This window comes from Talpa europaea, assembly GCF_964194135.1.
Source record: "Talpa europaea genome assembly, chromosome: 7".
Classification (NCBI taxonomy): Eukaryota; Metazoa; Chordata; class Mammalia; order Eulipotyphla; family Talpidae; genus Talpa; species Talpa europaea.
This window is the reverse complement of record NC_140074.1, coordinates 6,684,939-6,702,500: the sequence shown is the minus strand read 5'-3', so window position 1 is coordinate 6,702,500 and position 17,562 is coordinate 6,684,939. Positions and strand designations below refer to the sequence as shown.

Below are 17,562 nucleotides of genomic sequence, written 5' to 3'. Positions count from 1 at the left end.
TTATGACAGTCAACTCCCAAATCACAAAACTATAGAAAATCATCCTAAATATGCAGAAACCAGAATTCAGAGGTGGAAGGTGACTTATCTAGGACCCCACTGCATGGCCAGAACTAAAATGTACCTCTTCTGATTCCAAGTCCATGATACTTCTACCACGTAGTCTTCAAGTTCTGGAATGTAAGTTTCTATTTTGTAAATATGAAAGTCAAGAATGAAAATAAAAATTCCTGAGAACTAAACACCTAGATTCTATGTCCAGCAGGGTGATGCTAGACTGTCATTTGATTTCTCTGGATAGATAATAAAGTCAGAGACTAATATTTAGAGGCACAAGAAAATCTGTGGTAAAGCAAGGCTGTCCCAGATGAGGAGGTTGAACAAGACTCCTATTGTGCCCAGTCCCTACCCTACATACAAGGACTGTCTCCTAGACTTTGCTGGGAAAGTGCTTGATATCCATTCAACCAGATTTCCTCTGCTAATCTGGTGATAATTAGCTTAAAGAGGGTAGTACTACAATAGCAATCTCATTTTAACAAAAATACGTTGCACCTCTTAGTATCCTAGCTTCTTTTTACCACTCGTAAAAGGATTCCTTTTTTTCTAAATATTCTTTTTTAAAATTATTTATTTATTTATGCACACAAGAGCTGGGGTACCAGGGAGGGTGAGAGGATTCACCAGAGACAGAGCAGGGAACAGAACAGGCAGACTGACTGAAATACAATGCTGAGGGGAGCAGCAGGCGAGACAGGAGAGGTCTGCTGCACCATGTGGGTTGCTCCCTGGCCAGCCAGGGATGGAACTTATGCCTTAGAGGCTGTAGATTGCCTCACAGTGCGGTGCTTAACCCCTTGTGCCACCAGGGAGGCCCTGTTAAAAGATTCTTGAAGGGTCTGTCTGGCCTCACACATCCTTCTCAGGTGTATTCGCTTTAGTACATTTCTAGGATCTTTGTAAAACACAAATCTGGTTACCTACATCTTCACTTAAATTTGCTCAAGACTTTCTAATGCATTTAGGTAAAAGATGACACTTGTACCAGGCACATCTGGACTGCCCCTTGCACGCCACTCCACCTTACCCTTGGGGCTCAAACCACAAAGACTTTTCTCAGGTTCTCAAAACTGCCAAGCTCCCCATGCCTTAGAAACTCTGTATATCCCTTCTCCTCCCATTGCCAAGTTCCCTTTTACTCATATTTCAGTTCTCAGGTCAAGAGTCACCCCCTAGACTAGGTCAGATGTCCCTATGATAACGCTCTCCAAGCACCAGTAGCTCTCCTGAGAACTTGGCAATTAATTGGATGTGCTTATACTATGACTGCAATTCTACATTCAGTTTGGTGATATTTACTTAACCTTTAATCTTTATGCCAAGAGAAGCAACTCCATGAAGTCAGAAACCAGGACTGTTTCCATACCTCACTATACCAGTTTTTACTTAGCAATGCCTGGTACATAGTAGACCCTCACTGAAGAGGCAGTAAACAAATGACAGTATGTATGATATCATTTCCCATTTTCATTAAATCCTCACAACATTTTAAGTATCATTAACCTCATTTTATAGACATGAAAACTGGCTCAGAAGACAGTGATTTGTCCAGTATCACACATCAGGTAAAGGGCAAAGTTGGAATTTGAGCCAAACCTAACAAACATATTCTTTCCACCGCACCGTTCTTTCTTTGAAGAGTCTCTAAACCAATGGTGAGTTGTAACCTCCAATAGGAATGTCTAGAAGATGGCTCCACAACCAGAGGAGGCCACCACAGACTGGCGGGTTGAGAACAAACTACAGAAATGAGGCCAGACAAAAAGAGCTAAGTGGGGCAAGATGGTTTTAAGAAGTGAGCACTGAGAATTTACTTCAGAGTAGGATGCGGAAAATGCTTTCTTTTGTTGTAAGGTACCTATTCAATTCACTTTGAATAACACCACCCTGACAAAGATGCCAAAATCTCTGCTTGGGGTTTTCAGTATAAAGTGAAACAAGAGGAAGAGGAACACGTTAAACCAATGGTTAAGGGGGTACTTTCATAAAAAAGTTGTTTTTAAATTAATGAATCTGGTCCTTCTATTAGCATACCATAATGTGTAAAAAGGTGATTTTCCCCCCTTTAGAAATAGACAGAATAATAAAACTGGTCTGTGAAAAAGGCTAGCAGAGTCACAGAGATAAGTTGCCCCCCCCCCAAATAAAACCCTGCTAAAAATAATGTTGTGACTACTCTCTTTTATTTAAGAGATAGGTAAATTGAAGTCAATGAAAGAGACAACTGGTTCCTAAATCAAAATAGTCACCTTAGAATTCTTTCTTTTTAAAGAATTGTCTCTTACTGGATACTATGTAGTGAACCCCAGGAGCATGCCTATGGTGGCGGGAGTGGGGCGGGGGGTGTGATCGAGCATTATACTGCCAACTTCATCCAGAAGGCGGCTAGGCTGAAGGCAACATCTTGACTCAGGTAGCAATAAACAAAAGCTGCTACCTAAAAACAAGGCCAGCACAAAAAATTCCAAGTTGTATTTTTTGGAATGAGATCCTGAATCTAAGGTCATTTAACATACTGGAGGGGCCTATTCCCATGACAATAGCAAATATTCCAAGTCAAGATGAGGGGCATTTTCCTATAAAGGCAGATTTTTCACACGATTTCAGTTTGCTGAACTTTTCTAGGTTTGTAATATTACTTGGTGGCTTTATTTTTTTCTGCAAACTTTTAAGTGACTTTCTTTGAAGAGAGCTATTTAATGCCAATGATTATAGAAAACATTTGTTCATAATTATCCAGACATAGACTGGAACAATGCTGAAACAAGAGCAGCATGCAAAAATGTATTTAAGGACTATCATCCCAAAATGCTGCTAAAAGCTATTAACCAGTATGTGTTAATTGCCACAGCATTCATATTAATTTTCACTTCAGGCTCGACATTGTGGAATATTTCCCTTGATACATTTTAAACAAAGTTTAATTTAAGGAACTGCTTCTATCAACACTTATGAAAATTAACAGCCAAGCAATTAGCGCTCATGAATTATCCCTTCCCCCACGCTCTCTCCAGCTTCCCTGTTAAAACAGTTTCTAACATAGATATGGTTACTTTCTAACAAGTTAACACACTCAAAGTCACAGTTGTCTATATGAACTTGAACTGGTTCTACTTTTTTAAGCACTTGTCAAAGCAAACATCCTTCTTATATTTAGAGTAGAATTTAGCTAAGTCAAATAAGTAAGATATTTAACATTTTAGTAAATCGCCAAATAGTATCAAAGTACCTTCTCACCTGGTGCTTAAAAAAACAGCATTGGAGGAAAAAAGAAAAGTAAATACTTGTCTAATCTTTCTGTTTAAAGTCAAAGGCCAAAACCCCACTGGACTCCCTGGTCATCAAAGGCATCACCTACATCTACTCTGCTGAGCACCTTATTTAACCAGGTTTTTCTAAAGTCCTGGTTTTAAGAACACATTTCCTCTCACAAGATCCTGTCAATAATCTAACAAAGTTACATAGAAGAGCTGACATCACTGGTCCCATTCTTTAGAGAGAAAGAGGCAGGAGTCTGGTATTTGTTAGTTAGGTGGAAAACCTAACTGAGGCAACAACTGATATCAGCAGTTTTGTTAGTAACTGTAATGACAGGAAATGGGTATTGGGTATTTGCAAACTCAGTTTAACCAGAATAGAGATGACACACTAGCAAAAATTTCTCAAGTAAGTGATAACATATAGGATGGAAAGAGTTTGATACATACCTCATTTCAAACAGCACCTCATTTCAAACAGGTGGAGGGACAGGGCAGACCATCCACATATTCTGGGGCACTTAAATCAGTGCTGACTGTTGACAGCCTGTCAGTAGTAGACCAAGCTCCCTCATCAACTCAAAGCAACTCCTGTCACATCTGACATCTCTCACACACAGAAGGGCTGGCACAGGGTGCTTTCCATTATCTCAACATGGAGAACAGAGGTTGGTATTGTTAATGAGACTAGTCAGAGGTCGTCTTTTCAACAGACAGAGTCCTGAGCCCAGTGTTGCCTTGTCCACCTATGCCCACCCAAAAGCCACTTTCGATCTATCTTGGATTTTTTTCAAATGATCAATAACAATTACTAATAATCGATGAATCCCAAACAGATCACAGCATCACCTATTTGTCAAAGAAGTGATATAAACATTACAATATCACAATAAACCTGATCACAGCATCTACGCATGTGCTACGAAGTCCGTGTCTCGGGCCAGTCCTCCCCTCTCAACTGTATCCTTCAAGAAATTAACCGATCCCAATTTTCAAAAATTACTAACCAGTTACAAGAACCAAATATTTGAAAGAATTCACTTTACTATTTTAAAGGTACTGTTTTCACACAGTACCTAAGAAATGCTTACCCTCAGAATCACTAAAAGCAGCGACCCAGTTTGCACAAACCGCTGAAGACACTAAATGTGCTTGCTTAACTATGAAGTAATTTAAAGCCATACCAAAAACAAAATTCTTTTTTCAAATCTAACGCTAGTTTAATCTTAAGGAGGATTTCACAGCAGTTAGTCTCTTGAGGAAATATATAATTAAGTAGTTTTTTAGCATATTTAATTAGACCCCAAACTCTTCCTTGTCCCCTTCTCTCCCCAATTATGTACCATTTACCCAAGAGACCTAAGCAACTCAGTTAATTATGTAAATAAGGCAAGCGTTATTCCCAAGAAAAGCACTGTGAATATTTGTAGGGGAAAAACTGTACATATTTTAGAGGCTTTAATAAACCTTTGCAAAAAGAAAAAATAGGACTTTCAAAATCCATGGGAAACTCTCACATTTGAGGCAAAAAGCATGGAGTTCAATGACAAGATGGCAAATCATTAACAGGACACTCATTTCACTTCTTAAATATGAGCTGAATAAAAATAAAATAATTTTAAGTTACAACAGTAACAAAAATTTAGTGCTGAATGTCAAATGATTTATAGAAAGAATCAATCTGGAAATTATTAAAGCTGACTCTCACAGAAAAGGCTTTATTATCAAGGGGTTGACATGATCTTAACTCTAGAGGCAGTCATGGTGCCGTATAACTACCACAATCCCATTATTATGCAATCACAAAATGCTAATTTGATCATTTTGAGGTGTTATTTGAATAGTCATTTTAATTTCTAGGTTACAAAAAGGCTTGACTCAAGTATAATTCTCTATTAATCATTGAGATGTCATTGAATATCATATTGATGCATTTCACAAAGATAAAGACTAATTTAATACGTACAATACAATATCCTTCAAATTTTAGCCACTTTTATTATGTATCTGCCAAACGCATCAATATTAAATAATAGATGAAAACAGGGCTTAATTGTATTTTAGTAATTGTAAAATGAAGGGTAATAATAAAATAGCATTGCATCACAAGACAGACTTATCGATACATAAATCTTTCATAATCAATGTGTAATGGTGACTGCCCCATACTCACATCTTTTGCTGATTATCGGTAGACTTGATATGACAAAAGCTGTCGAGATTCTTAAGTGTAAATACACATCTAGGAAAAACAACTCCTTTGTGACTAAGGAAATAACTTCCTTATAGCTTTTTTTCTTTAATTTCTTGCTGGTACATCAGAAGTTAGATATATACCAAGCAGAGTTCACAACCTTCTGATAAATCCAAATGTAAGTAATTTACAGTACACTTTAATGGTATAATGAGAAATCTAGAATATAATATTTTCAAAGATCTTAGCCAGTTTATTGGCATCAAAGCATTATTACATATTAATTATCCCAGTAATTACATCCTCAAATAATGAGCTATCAGGCAGTGGAAGCTGATACATTTCAGCCATGTAACCCAGTCCCTCTATCTTCTCACATATCTGCATGAATCAATCACAGTATTTAAGAAAAAAATCCTCTATAGTCCAACTTGCCATGTTCCAGAGGCTGACAGCACTGTCCCCTAGGGGGACCCATGTTTCTCTGCTACATTCCACAAAAGAAAACAGAGGCGGCAGCAGGCAGGGGCAGATTAAAGAGAAGTGTTACATCAATACAATCTCTGATTTACTAAGAGTGATTTCAGATGTTTTTTGGAGGAAAGTCCTGACCATATGAGGATCTATGTTATCTATGCATTTTATTTCCAGTTCTTGCTTTTCCTCCCCACAAATACTAGTAACTTCATATGCCAAGGACCATCATATATGCTTACCTAAACCTACAGAAACATGCTGAATTGTAGGAGGTGAAAGTGTTTGGAAGAGAAAACATCCCTTGCTGAAGGATAACACTACCAGCACATAACCAGAACCTGACTGTGAAAAATGCAAACATAAGCAGAGAGCTGTATACTTACTAATTGCAATGGTGTTGAAATAAGACAAATTGTACAAAACCCCTCCAGGCAGCAAGCTATCATTCAGCACCCCTGCCAGACAGTAAACATAATGGCAATAAATATAAACATCAACCACTACGGTCTCCTAAATGAGGTCCATCTCGGCACAGAGACACAAACAACAGGGACTGGAGGGGAGAGGTGCTACCCATGGAATACACACCACCTAAAATAGCGGTAATAGTTTTAGAAGGAAAATAAACACACTTTAATTTTATAGCTGCAAATTGTTAGAAAAACAAGAAAAAAATAAAGTCATTCTGTAAGCAAGTTCAAATTAAGATTCCCCACAATGAAATAATGATAGGCAAAGCAACAGTCTAGAACTCAGAAATGAAGCGCCAATTTGCTAATGTCTGCAGTTATGGTAAAGGTTCAGATAACACAATGTAAACAGCCTCTCAGAACCACTTTCAAGGCTTTCCCAACACAATTAGATCTTGATTAATCACATCCCAAGTAACCCAAACACTGAAGAACACTTAGATAAAATTTAAAACACACACACACATCTATCTCAAAACTGTTTTTGTTTTAACCCTTCCAAACATGACACTGTGGAAACATTAAGCCCAAATTTGTATGTTTTTCTATAGCCTGAGAAAATGTGTGTGACCTCTGATTACTGAGGCACTGTGGAAATGCTGCATCAGTATCCACGGGCTGGCTTCTTGGCCACTCACCTTGCCATCATACTTGGAGTACTCATTGAAAGGGTTGTTCAGCTGCAGAGGACACTGCTCCAGGCGCACAGATAACATTGACTGCTTTCCAGAATTCGGAGGCTTCTCTTTGAGGGACTTTTTTTCAAATAGTGACTTTAACTCTTGGGCTGTGATACAAGAGGAAGGTTAAAAAACATCGTTATGATTACACCCAGAGAGACAACCTGACCACCTTCCCTAAATTCCTCCTTGGAACCTGAAGGAGGGGGTGTCCAGAGACAAGTTCAGGTCTGATGTGCGCAAAAAGCTTTACATGGACGTCAATGTTTGCACACTGAAAAGGCAGGCTGAAAACACACAGGTTAAGCCTATCGGTTTAAAAGGACTAGGGTTTGGGGCAGGGGGTGGGGTAGCAAGAGAAACCAAAACAGCAGTTATTGTCTAAGGAGAGAGCTCTCAGCTAGAAGACCTGAGCTTTGGCCAGGCTTAGCACCAAAAACAGCCATGCAATACCAGACAATTCTCTAATACTCTCTGCATCTGTCAAATTAGATAATCTTGAAGATCTCTCCTGGTTCTAGTGTTATGTGATTCTGGAATTTTTATTCCTCAAGGTCAAGGTCCACATTTTAATCTTTTTACAGTCTCTAGTAACACCTCGCACAAAATCTGGATGACAAAGATGAGGAGGAAAAAGAGAGAGAATGTTTATAATAATAGTAACTAACACAGTAATGCTACCATGAAGTATATAGTAGCATTATCTCAATTTTGTCCATGTGGAACTGAAGCTTAGGATATTTTCTGATTAGTCCTAAATAGTAAATAGCAGAGCTAAATTTTGCACCCAGCAAGGCTTTTAGTGATTAGGTACTAATGAACAAAGTAGACCTTCAGTAAATATTGTTACATGAATTAATGAATAAAATAATGATTGAAGGAATTCAGATTAAATTATTAAATCAGAATCTTTAGCTCTTATTCATTAGCAAATCAAGACAAGTTAGTTTCATATCTTCTCAAAGCTGATTCAATTTTCCAAATTAACCCAAATCATTTATGATGGCAGCTAGAGGTAAGTACAAAGGGGTTCATTATACTTTTCCTTTTATTTTTGTGGCTAGAAAATTTCCATACTTAAATATTTAAATAAATCAATCTTAAATCTTAAAATCTGCAATAGGTTTAATCCTACTTCATTCTTGAGCAAAACCAAATTGAACTGAGACCAAACAGAAGTTGGAAATAGTTTCTTAAAAAAATTTTTTTAATGTAACTAAAAGTATATATTCTTAACAAACTAATGGCAGATTTATGGAATGAGTTCCTATAGATGTAAGCAGCAAACAAGAGGAAAGGATCTAATTCTTTTTTAAAATGTAGCACTTGACTATCAAATTCCATTATTTATTTCTTAAAGATTTTATTTTTACATATAACTGGGGTAGAGGCCAGAGGTGTGGGGAGGTGAGAGGATTCATCAGAAACAGAGGGCGAGCAGAGCAGGCAGATCTACAGAAATGCATGCTGAGGGGAGTAGCAGGCAAGACAGGAGAGGTAGGCTACATCATGTGGGCCGGCTCCCTGGCCAGGGATCGAACTCATGCTGCAGCGGCTGCTGATGGCTTCCTGGTGCTGAGACTTCACCCCTTGTGCCACCAGGGAGGCCCTCCAATTCCATTATTATATACAGAACATATAAATACATATAATCAAAAGATACTAAATACACATTTGAAAAGGGTTTAGATTACTATTAAAGTAGTATTTTAAACCTTGGAAGTACGATTTGACCTGTAATCTACTGACAACTTTACTGTTGCACTTTGTCAAGGAATCCTTCTTTATTAAAATACCTACTATGGACCAGGAACAATGTGAGGTGTTTTCTAACTCTTATTTTCACACTTTACGTTCTAGTCAGCATCAGAGCCTTCAGAAGACATCCAGAACCACCTCTACAGTTACCAAAACTGGATCATTAGCAGCACTTTCAAACTGGTCTTTCTGCTTCTAATCCTGTTCCCCCAGCCCGATCACTGCCTCTCCCCAACACAGTAGTCAATGAGTCTTTTTAAATATAAGTTACAAATCTTAGAATAAGAATTTATAATCTTAACCACATGAAAAATTTTTGTGTGGGGGGAAAAACATTAGGTAAGTGAAAAGAAAAATAATTAGCTAGGAAAGAATAAAAGTTAATAATAATATTCCTTACATATGAAGACTCCTCAGACCAAACAATAGTATAGAAAAAATGACAAGAAATATGAAATGGCCACAGGAAAAAAAATTCAAATATCTGTTACACAAAGGAAAAGAATGCTCAACCACATTCGTAACAAAGGATATGCAAACACAAAGGCTACAATGAGGTACCGTTCTACACTTATTAGATGGCAAAAGTCTAGATGTTTGAGGCTATGAGGAAATAGTCACTCTACACATTAGTGGAAGGAGTGCAAACTAGTGAAACCCCTATGAAAGGAAATGTGGCAAAGTCAAGGAAAACTATGTTTTATCATTTTTTCCATATGAATTCCTTCATATGTAAGGAATATTATTACCACCTTCAGATTCCACTCGTAGCTATACTGGCATGAAAGAAAACATGTGCACAAGGCTGTTCACTACAGTGACGTCTGCTACAGCAAAAGCCTGAAAATAATCAAACACCCTCCCCTCCCCCACAAGGGACTGGATGGCTGAGTTATGGCACACCTTATCATGGAGTACCATGAAGCTGTAAAATGAAATGAAGCCTGTTTCTATATATTTGCTTCAGGATGTGCTGCTAAGCAAAAAAAAAAAAAAAAAAAAAAGCCCCACATTATATGGCGTGTATACTATGATGTCTTTAATCCAAAGAGGGGTATATGAATGAAAATATGCTTACAGATAGTTTTAAGTGTACAAAACCATCAAAACCTTTTTTATTTTAAATGACTATAGGAACAATGGCAGAGACAAGAACTGAAGCTAGGTGTTCCTGATTTTATACCTTGTTTCATGTATTCAATTTTGGAACCATGTAAATGTTTTAATTATTAAAGAAAATTAAAAGCATAGTCTCTAAAAACATAAGCAAAATGAAATAAATGAAGCTAAGTGTAATTTGAATTGACAATTTAACTACAGAGGAATTATTTTAAGTAACTATCACAGCAATTTGACTGCATGTTTCCTAAACGAATATATCAAAAGAGCAAAAAAAAATTTTTTAACTGTTTTTAGTAATCATACTTAGTAATGATGCTGGTATTTCTATTCTGGAACCCAAGATTTCTGGCATAAAGGATACATAAATATAAAGCAAAAAAATTAAGTAAACTCTTAGTGATCCTAAATTGGAATTGGAATCATAGCATTAACTCTGTATTTCTTCTGAAAAAAAATTTTTTTTTTTTTTTTGCTGAGCTTTAGCTCCTGAAAAAATCTTCAAGAAAAAAGCAATCCAGTCAGTACCCCTAGAACTCAAGCTTTGGTCTCCTAATGCCATTTACTACTAAAAAGAACCAAGCCTCTGGAGAAATTATTGATTCCCGATTTGGGAAAGGAAATGTGTAAGATAAGCCTAGAACACCTTATCATACAAGACAGCAAGGAAGCTATGAAAGCTTACTAGAATTTTAGCAAAATAACTTAGAAGTCAATGTGAAAGGACTCACATTACCCTCTTCCCCCCAAATAGCATCAAAAAAGAATAACAACTGCAATAAATTGAAAAAATATAAAACATGCTTTAAGAGCCCATTATATTCATAATGATATGGGGGGGGACCTGGTGATTCATATAGGATGGTAGAGATTACTCTCTTAATTCTGACAACTGCTAAAACAAGGGAAACAATCAGTCATCTCACACCTGTTAGAATGACCTACAGCAAATGTTGGTTGAGGTGTGGGGGAAAAGGAATTCTCATACACTCTTCCAGAGTTTAAAAAAAAAAAAGCTTAGCTCAAGGAAAGAATTAGATATGTTTAATAAAATAATAAATTTTATTTTTCAAAAAGGGAAAGAATCAAGCATTTATCCTACCTTTCTTGTAGGGACAGAACAACATATTAAATGAGACCACAGGGATACAATTAGCAAAACCCAAAATGCAGGAAATTCTATGGGGCAAAAGTTCTTCAACAAATAAATTATAAGGGGGGAAAAAAGAATGTATAGATTAAAAAAAGAAATGAGATGTGTTTTTGGTTATGTGTAGACCTTTGCTCTAGATCTGAACACAAAAACAGAAAACAAAACTTTGGGACAATCAGGGAAATGTCTGCTAATATTAAAGAATTCCTGTTCATTTTTTGGAAACACATAAGCATTTAAGTGTGAAATTATATGGTAACAAGAATTTGTTTAAAAATAATCCTGAGGGGAGCAGACACAAATATATAAATGGTAATAAGATGGTCCCTATGATCATAACTGCTGAAGTTGGGTGATAAGTGTGCATATTGGGGTTCATCATTCACCTCTCTCTATTTTTGTATGTTTGAACTTCTCTGTAATAAAAAGTTGTTTTTTTAAAAAAGTTTTACTGGGGCCTCCCTGGTGGTGCAAGGGGTTAAGCAGAGCACTGTGAAGCAATCCACAGCCTCTGCAGCACAAGTGAGTTCCATCCCCGGCCAGGGAGCAACCCACATGGCACAGCAGACCTCTCCTGTCTTGCCCGCTGCTCCCCTCAGCAGTGTATTTCTGTCAGTCTGCCTGTTTTGTTCCCCACTCTGTCTCTGGTAGGGAATCCTCTCTCCCCCATCCCCCACCCCCGTACCTCTGGCTTATACCCCAGCTCTTGTATGCATAAATAAATAAGACACAAATATAGAAAAATAAGAGTGTGACCAAATGATTACCAAACCAAAATTCCCAATTAAGATCAAAAGCACTTGGCTATGGTTTTTCTCACCAAAGGAGAATATGTGTTTGAGAGAGATGACAACACAATGGATGATCAGTTTGTCAAAAGTAGTGGATTCTACTTTTCTAGCACATTTCAGCATACCCAGAGTGTCAAGCTGTGGTTTAATGATGGAATGTAGAGAATTCAAAAACACTCTTTCTGCAAGAGTGACCACCAGGTAGGCTACTGATCTAGCCAGAATCAGGGTCAACATTTCAACGCACAAAGAGGCATGTTAAGGAAGTTTTTTCATAAATAATACCACAGGGTCAATTACTGAAATTTGTGAGGGGCAGAAAAAAAAGGGAAGGAAACTGAAGAAGAGAGAACACAAATATACACAATGGCCACTCTCGTTACAAATGAAAGGAAAAGGGGAATATTGGTTTCTCTAGCACAGTTTCTGAAGCAATGAACAGAAATTAAAAGTAGGTTAGAACTGAGTGGAAGACATGTCAAAACTTATTAGATGTATCTGATTATTAGGTGTATCAAAATTTAAATTGAAGAGCTTAGTTCTCAAATTGTAAAAGTGATAATCCAGTTATACTTGAGTTGACCTATTAATTCTATTATTTATTTATGATTTTTTAGATAAGGAAGTGAAGAAGGAAAAACAAAGGGTAGCTGGAAAGATGGGATTAGTTATAAACTGGCTCTGTGCTCACTAAGAGATTAATAGGAAAAGCATTAAGATGTTTAAAAAATTGAAGAAAGTAGACAAGATATATGATAAAAAGGTTTTTCAGTGTGTGCTAAGTAGGCAGAGAGAATATTAACTGAGCAACAGAAAAGGTGAGCCTAGAAATATTTTTGAAGTATCAAAAACAAAACTAAAAAAAGACACAGAAGTGAACTATCAGAAAAAGAAAGAAGTAAAAAGGATTTCTGGTTCTACATGGTCCTCCTCAGAAGCAATCATTAAGAAAAGTATACCCATTGAGCAGACTTGGGTTTACAATCACAGTAGGGGAAAGCCATAACCACTTCATATAATGTGGTTTAACAAAAGAGATCGGTCTTTAAATACAGACAGTGCTCAATATAAAGTATGTCGCTACTATACTACCATTCCTAGTCTTGTAACTTTAGCAAGTTAAATACCTCTGAGCCTGACTATCTATTAATGACAACAATGATATCTACACCTTTTAAGTTCACTGCATGGAGGTAAAGCATGTAAAATGCTTAGAATGGCATTGGCAGGTGCTGATATTTTTTGCTTCATAAATATGATGTAGCAATGGAGAATCAGTACAAATGGTTTGGGCACAATTACATGCCATAGTGGTACTGGGAGATGCTAGGAGGATATAGAAGACAGACTGCAGACATGTCTTTGAAAGAAGAAAAAAAGTCTAGCAAACATGATATAAACATTATAAAATATTTGAACAGTATTTTAGTCTGAAAAAATATCTAAGTCTTCCTTTCTTGCTGAGATTGAAGCTTTGAAAAAACATAATATGGCCAGCTTTTTAATATACACACTACATGAAAACATAAAGTAAATGCTAATAATAGCAGCAACATAATGGTTTTTAAGCTAATGGAAAAGAATTAGCATATATGCAAAACAGATTGTGATTAGGGCTACTAATGAGGCAAGGGAAAGTCTAGGTTGGATCTGCTGGAGGTCCATCATAGGTACTCCTTGGCTCTACGAACAAATACTGGCAGGAACAGTTTGTACAAAATGCGCCTTGCACACATCAAGTCCTGCGACCCAGAACAAAGAGTGGCCAAAAAGACAAGACCTAGAGAATGCACAGCTTCAGAGGGCCAAGGCACCAAGCAAGAAGTTTAAAGCTTAAAACACAAGACATCTGGCCAGAATATTTAAAAGGATGAATTAAAAATAAAGGCTTTTACATAATAAACTAAATAAATCTGAAATAAACAAAATTATTTCCATTTACCTGATTGCTTAGAATTTCTTTCTTTCCACTGAACATTTTTGCATTTGATCTGGTTTTGTCTCTCTTTTCGGAGTCGTTCTAATCTTTGAGCTTGAAAAGAAATATTATAACTATAAGTTTGTCAATGAAAGTTTACTATAAACAAAGACATAATTAACTACCTTTATATGAATAAAGATGTTTTATATTGCATATGTAGGGGGAAAGTCATAAAATTTTAAAGGTGGCACCCCTGAAAAGCAAATACCAACAAAAACATGAAAATATTCTTGATTTATAATTGAAATTAGAGGATATAAAACATTAATAGAGATCATAAAGATAGTATTAACATGGAAGAGAATAATAAAATGTGAAAACTTCTGTGATTAATATGACATTTCATTATATAAATCATTAATAACGGTCTTAAAGGAATTTTAATGCACAAATGAACTGAAGTGAATATTACATTACAGGAATAAAATTACTGTTATGAATTACTCTACCCGTTTCAAAAATTAAAGATAAATGAACTCAGACTAGACTATTAAAGTTTTAAATATAAAATCCTTTATCTAAAAATCATGAAAATTATAAAATGTCAAAGCTATATAAATTAGCATAGCTTTTCTTCAGTGGGCTGAAACAGTTTATAGGTAGTAAAATAAATGATTTGTATCTTAGTAACATTAGTCAAATCTTAAAAAGAACAATTTTTCTCATACAAAATTTTAAGAGATGCTGAAAGGATTAAAAAGTAAATTGCTTGGTCTCTAGGCCACCTCACAATCTTAATCATTAGCATCTAAATGCTACCTTAAATGTGAACAATGAAAACAAAGGTATAACCTAAAAGTGTGCATTTGTGATTATGTTACCACTGACTGATCAACCTTCAAAAATCAGTAAACAAATGCTGCCTGGTACACATTAACAACTGTGTACCTTGACCATAATGGAAAAGTAAGTGACAATTGATGCCACGTCTTGAAATTTGTTTCCTCTTGCTCATCTGTACCTTCCTATCTCCGCATAATGCTAATAAAACCTAAAATAAATAAATTTCTCTTTCAAACCACTTTCAAGGTAGGAAATTATATACTCCTGACTTAGCATTGTAGTAGAGAAACTAATCTTGCCAGAAATTTAAACAATGCTGGCAAAAGCATTCTGACAATGTCACCCTGTATCTAACCAAATCCCATTGAAGAAAAATAGATTCAAGTACAATTAATAAATGTGAAGGGTAGAGCCAAAATAATATAATCATAAAACTCTCCATTTAGCAGCATTCTCCTACCGAAATCCATTCAGCCTGTCATATGAGATACCATCTCAATAACTTGCAAGGAAGTCAGTTTCAACTAGAGAACTGAGAATCAATGGTTCTAAATTATATTCAAACCTTCACTCAAATCCTATTTTGATAAAAGTACCTTTAGATACTAGGAAATGCTATTAATTATTTTTATCATGAGGGCAAATTACTCTTTGTAGATGTCACAGAATGCTGAATTCTGAACCAAAACCTTAACATGCCTTTCACTGTAAATTGTATCCTACTGTACCTGAAGTACTCCTTTATGTACAGGACCATGAAGATAAACATGTAAATATTTTCAGTGTTCTGCTACATCTCCTGCCATTACTTTTCCTGGGAGTTAGAAGGTTACTGCTACTGATTAGGAGACTATATTTTCTGAGCATCTAAAAAATATTATCTCTTAGCAAGCCCTGCTAACATTATATTCTAAATAATTTATTTAAGTAAAGGTTTTAGTTTATTACATTCCCCTTGAAAGTCTTCCCAAAAATATAGTAAGTTGGAAAATGGGCAATCATAAGCTTTTAAAAGCTAACAACTAACTATATGTAAACCAAAGTTGAACATTTTTAACCACAAAGATCAAATGGTAAAAACAATTTAAGAAATAAAGGTAATGTATCAAAAAGGGGCACCTTTTCTAAAGTCACACCCAATGTAGGAATTCCTATTAAAAGTAGTCCTCACAAATATTCAGCTGACTCCCTCCAATGCCTATCCCCCAATAATTCCTCCAGGGGCAAGAACTGCCTCAGGCAGCAGCATAACTTGGCTGATCAGCTCTATGTATTGAAGGTTCTTTATTATGTCAATCTGAAATCTGTCTCTAGATAGTCTACCTAGTGGGTGGAATGTTGCTCTGGGAAGATATTTAAAACAAGTCCCCCTCCCTTTGTTCATAATGACTTCTTAGAAACATGGTTCTCAGCTCTTCACTGGTTCCTCTTCTAATGGCATCGCTCCAGATACCCTCTCCCCTCATAGTCGCAAAGATGGAGATGTTGCTTGGACTCACTTTTGATTTAATATATGCATGTTCCTGTTAGAACACAGAAACTTTTTCATTAAATTTACACCAAAATTATGCATTATTCTGTAAGAGTGTTTAGTGATTTAAAGATCAGAAGACAAAAATAAAAGGCAATGTTTACCTGTATTTGAGCGTCTTCTAATACCAAAGTCCCAACTTGAGGTAATATCGACTGACTGGGCATATACATAGCCCTGAGTCTCACCATTGCTTCCCTGAATTTCTGACCCACTGTCTCCAGGCATTGAAGGAGGATGAATCTTCTCTAGGTCAACATCATGATCAATGAGAACCATCTCACACATTCCTGTGTCATCACTGGTCACGTGTGACTGTCGAATATGAGCTAGAATGATAGTTGGATTGTCCAAGAAGGCCATTCTTTCTGTGGGCCAATTTCCTTAAAAGGCTATTTTCTCCTCTTCATATTGTTTCACGGGTTCACCTACCTAGAAACATGATGTACACAGCAATATTTAAGAATGAGGCAGAAAATGAATGAATCATTTTTCAAACAAATTCAATATGGTAAAATGCTACTTGAAAGAAGTCAACATTTATTCCTGTACCTAGAAGCATAAAAGGATTAAGTCTAAGGTAAAAGGAAATCCTGATAAGCACTAGGGGCTACAGCTCTAGTCAATGTCAATGAGATTCCCATGTATCAGAGGACGACTTAACTCAAAATAACGGTAACTCCTTAGGCCACTCAAAGAACATTAACTACTATTAAAATAATACATTTCCTTTCTTTCGCCCTTCATTTTCATACAGTATTCTCATTACTTCATAAGGTCATGTGTGAACAATCTGTATTTTCCTCAAATGATGTAATAAAGGATGAAACTGTACTTCTTCAGTTTACATTTACCCTTCCTGTCACATGATTGTGAAGCATCTCAAAGGGCACAAACAAGCTTTCTGAATTACTAGGAATTTTACAAAACATACCACCAAAAGTGCTCAATAAATACATTTTCTTTCTGATTGAAGATAGTATTGTTCTTTTAAAATAAAACTTATTAATCAAATTTGTCTGCTACCAAATTAATTTCTTATTTTAGAAACCTAATTATAAGAACTACTTCCTGAATCCTGTTAAAACTGTAATGATGTTTATTCTGGGAACAACATGGTACCTCCTGAGTTAAAGGAGAAAACTAAACAAAACAAGTATTACAGAGTGGTGGTTAGGAATCTAAGGCAGAGCTGGGTTCAAGTCCTGTCCATATTACTTGCTAGCTAGATCTTGGTCAAAATAACCTTAACCTCTTTGAGCCTCTGTTTTCTTTTCTTCATTTATAGAATGAGGGCTCCAGGGATGA

General features: G+C 36.1%; 1 protein-coding gene across 1 annotated transcript in view; it reads right to left on the bottom strand.

The window, feature by feature from the left end:
- The window catches only part of MAPKAP1 (MAPK associated protein 1), a gene marked incomplete at both ends in the record, with an annotated part of 175,553 nt that extends 158,936 nt beyond the window's left edge, over nt 1-16,617 (bottom strand). Inside the window, 3 exon segments of the mRNA XM_084237317.1 lie at nt 7,097-7,245; nt 13,902-13,991; nt 16,359-16,617. Of these exon segments, the coding sequence (XP_084093443.1) occupies nt 7,097-7,245; nt 13,902-13,991; nt 16,359-16,617 (498 nt within the window).
- Between the last annotated feature and the right edge of the window lie 945 nt (nt 16,618-17,562).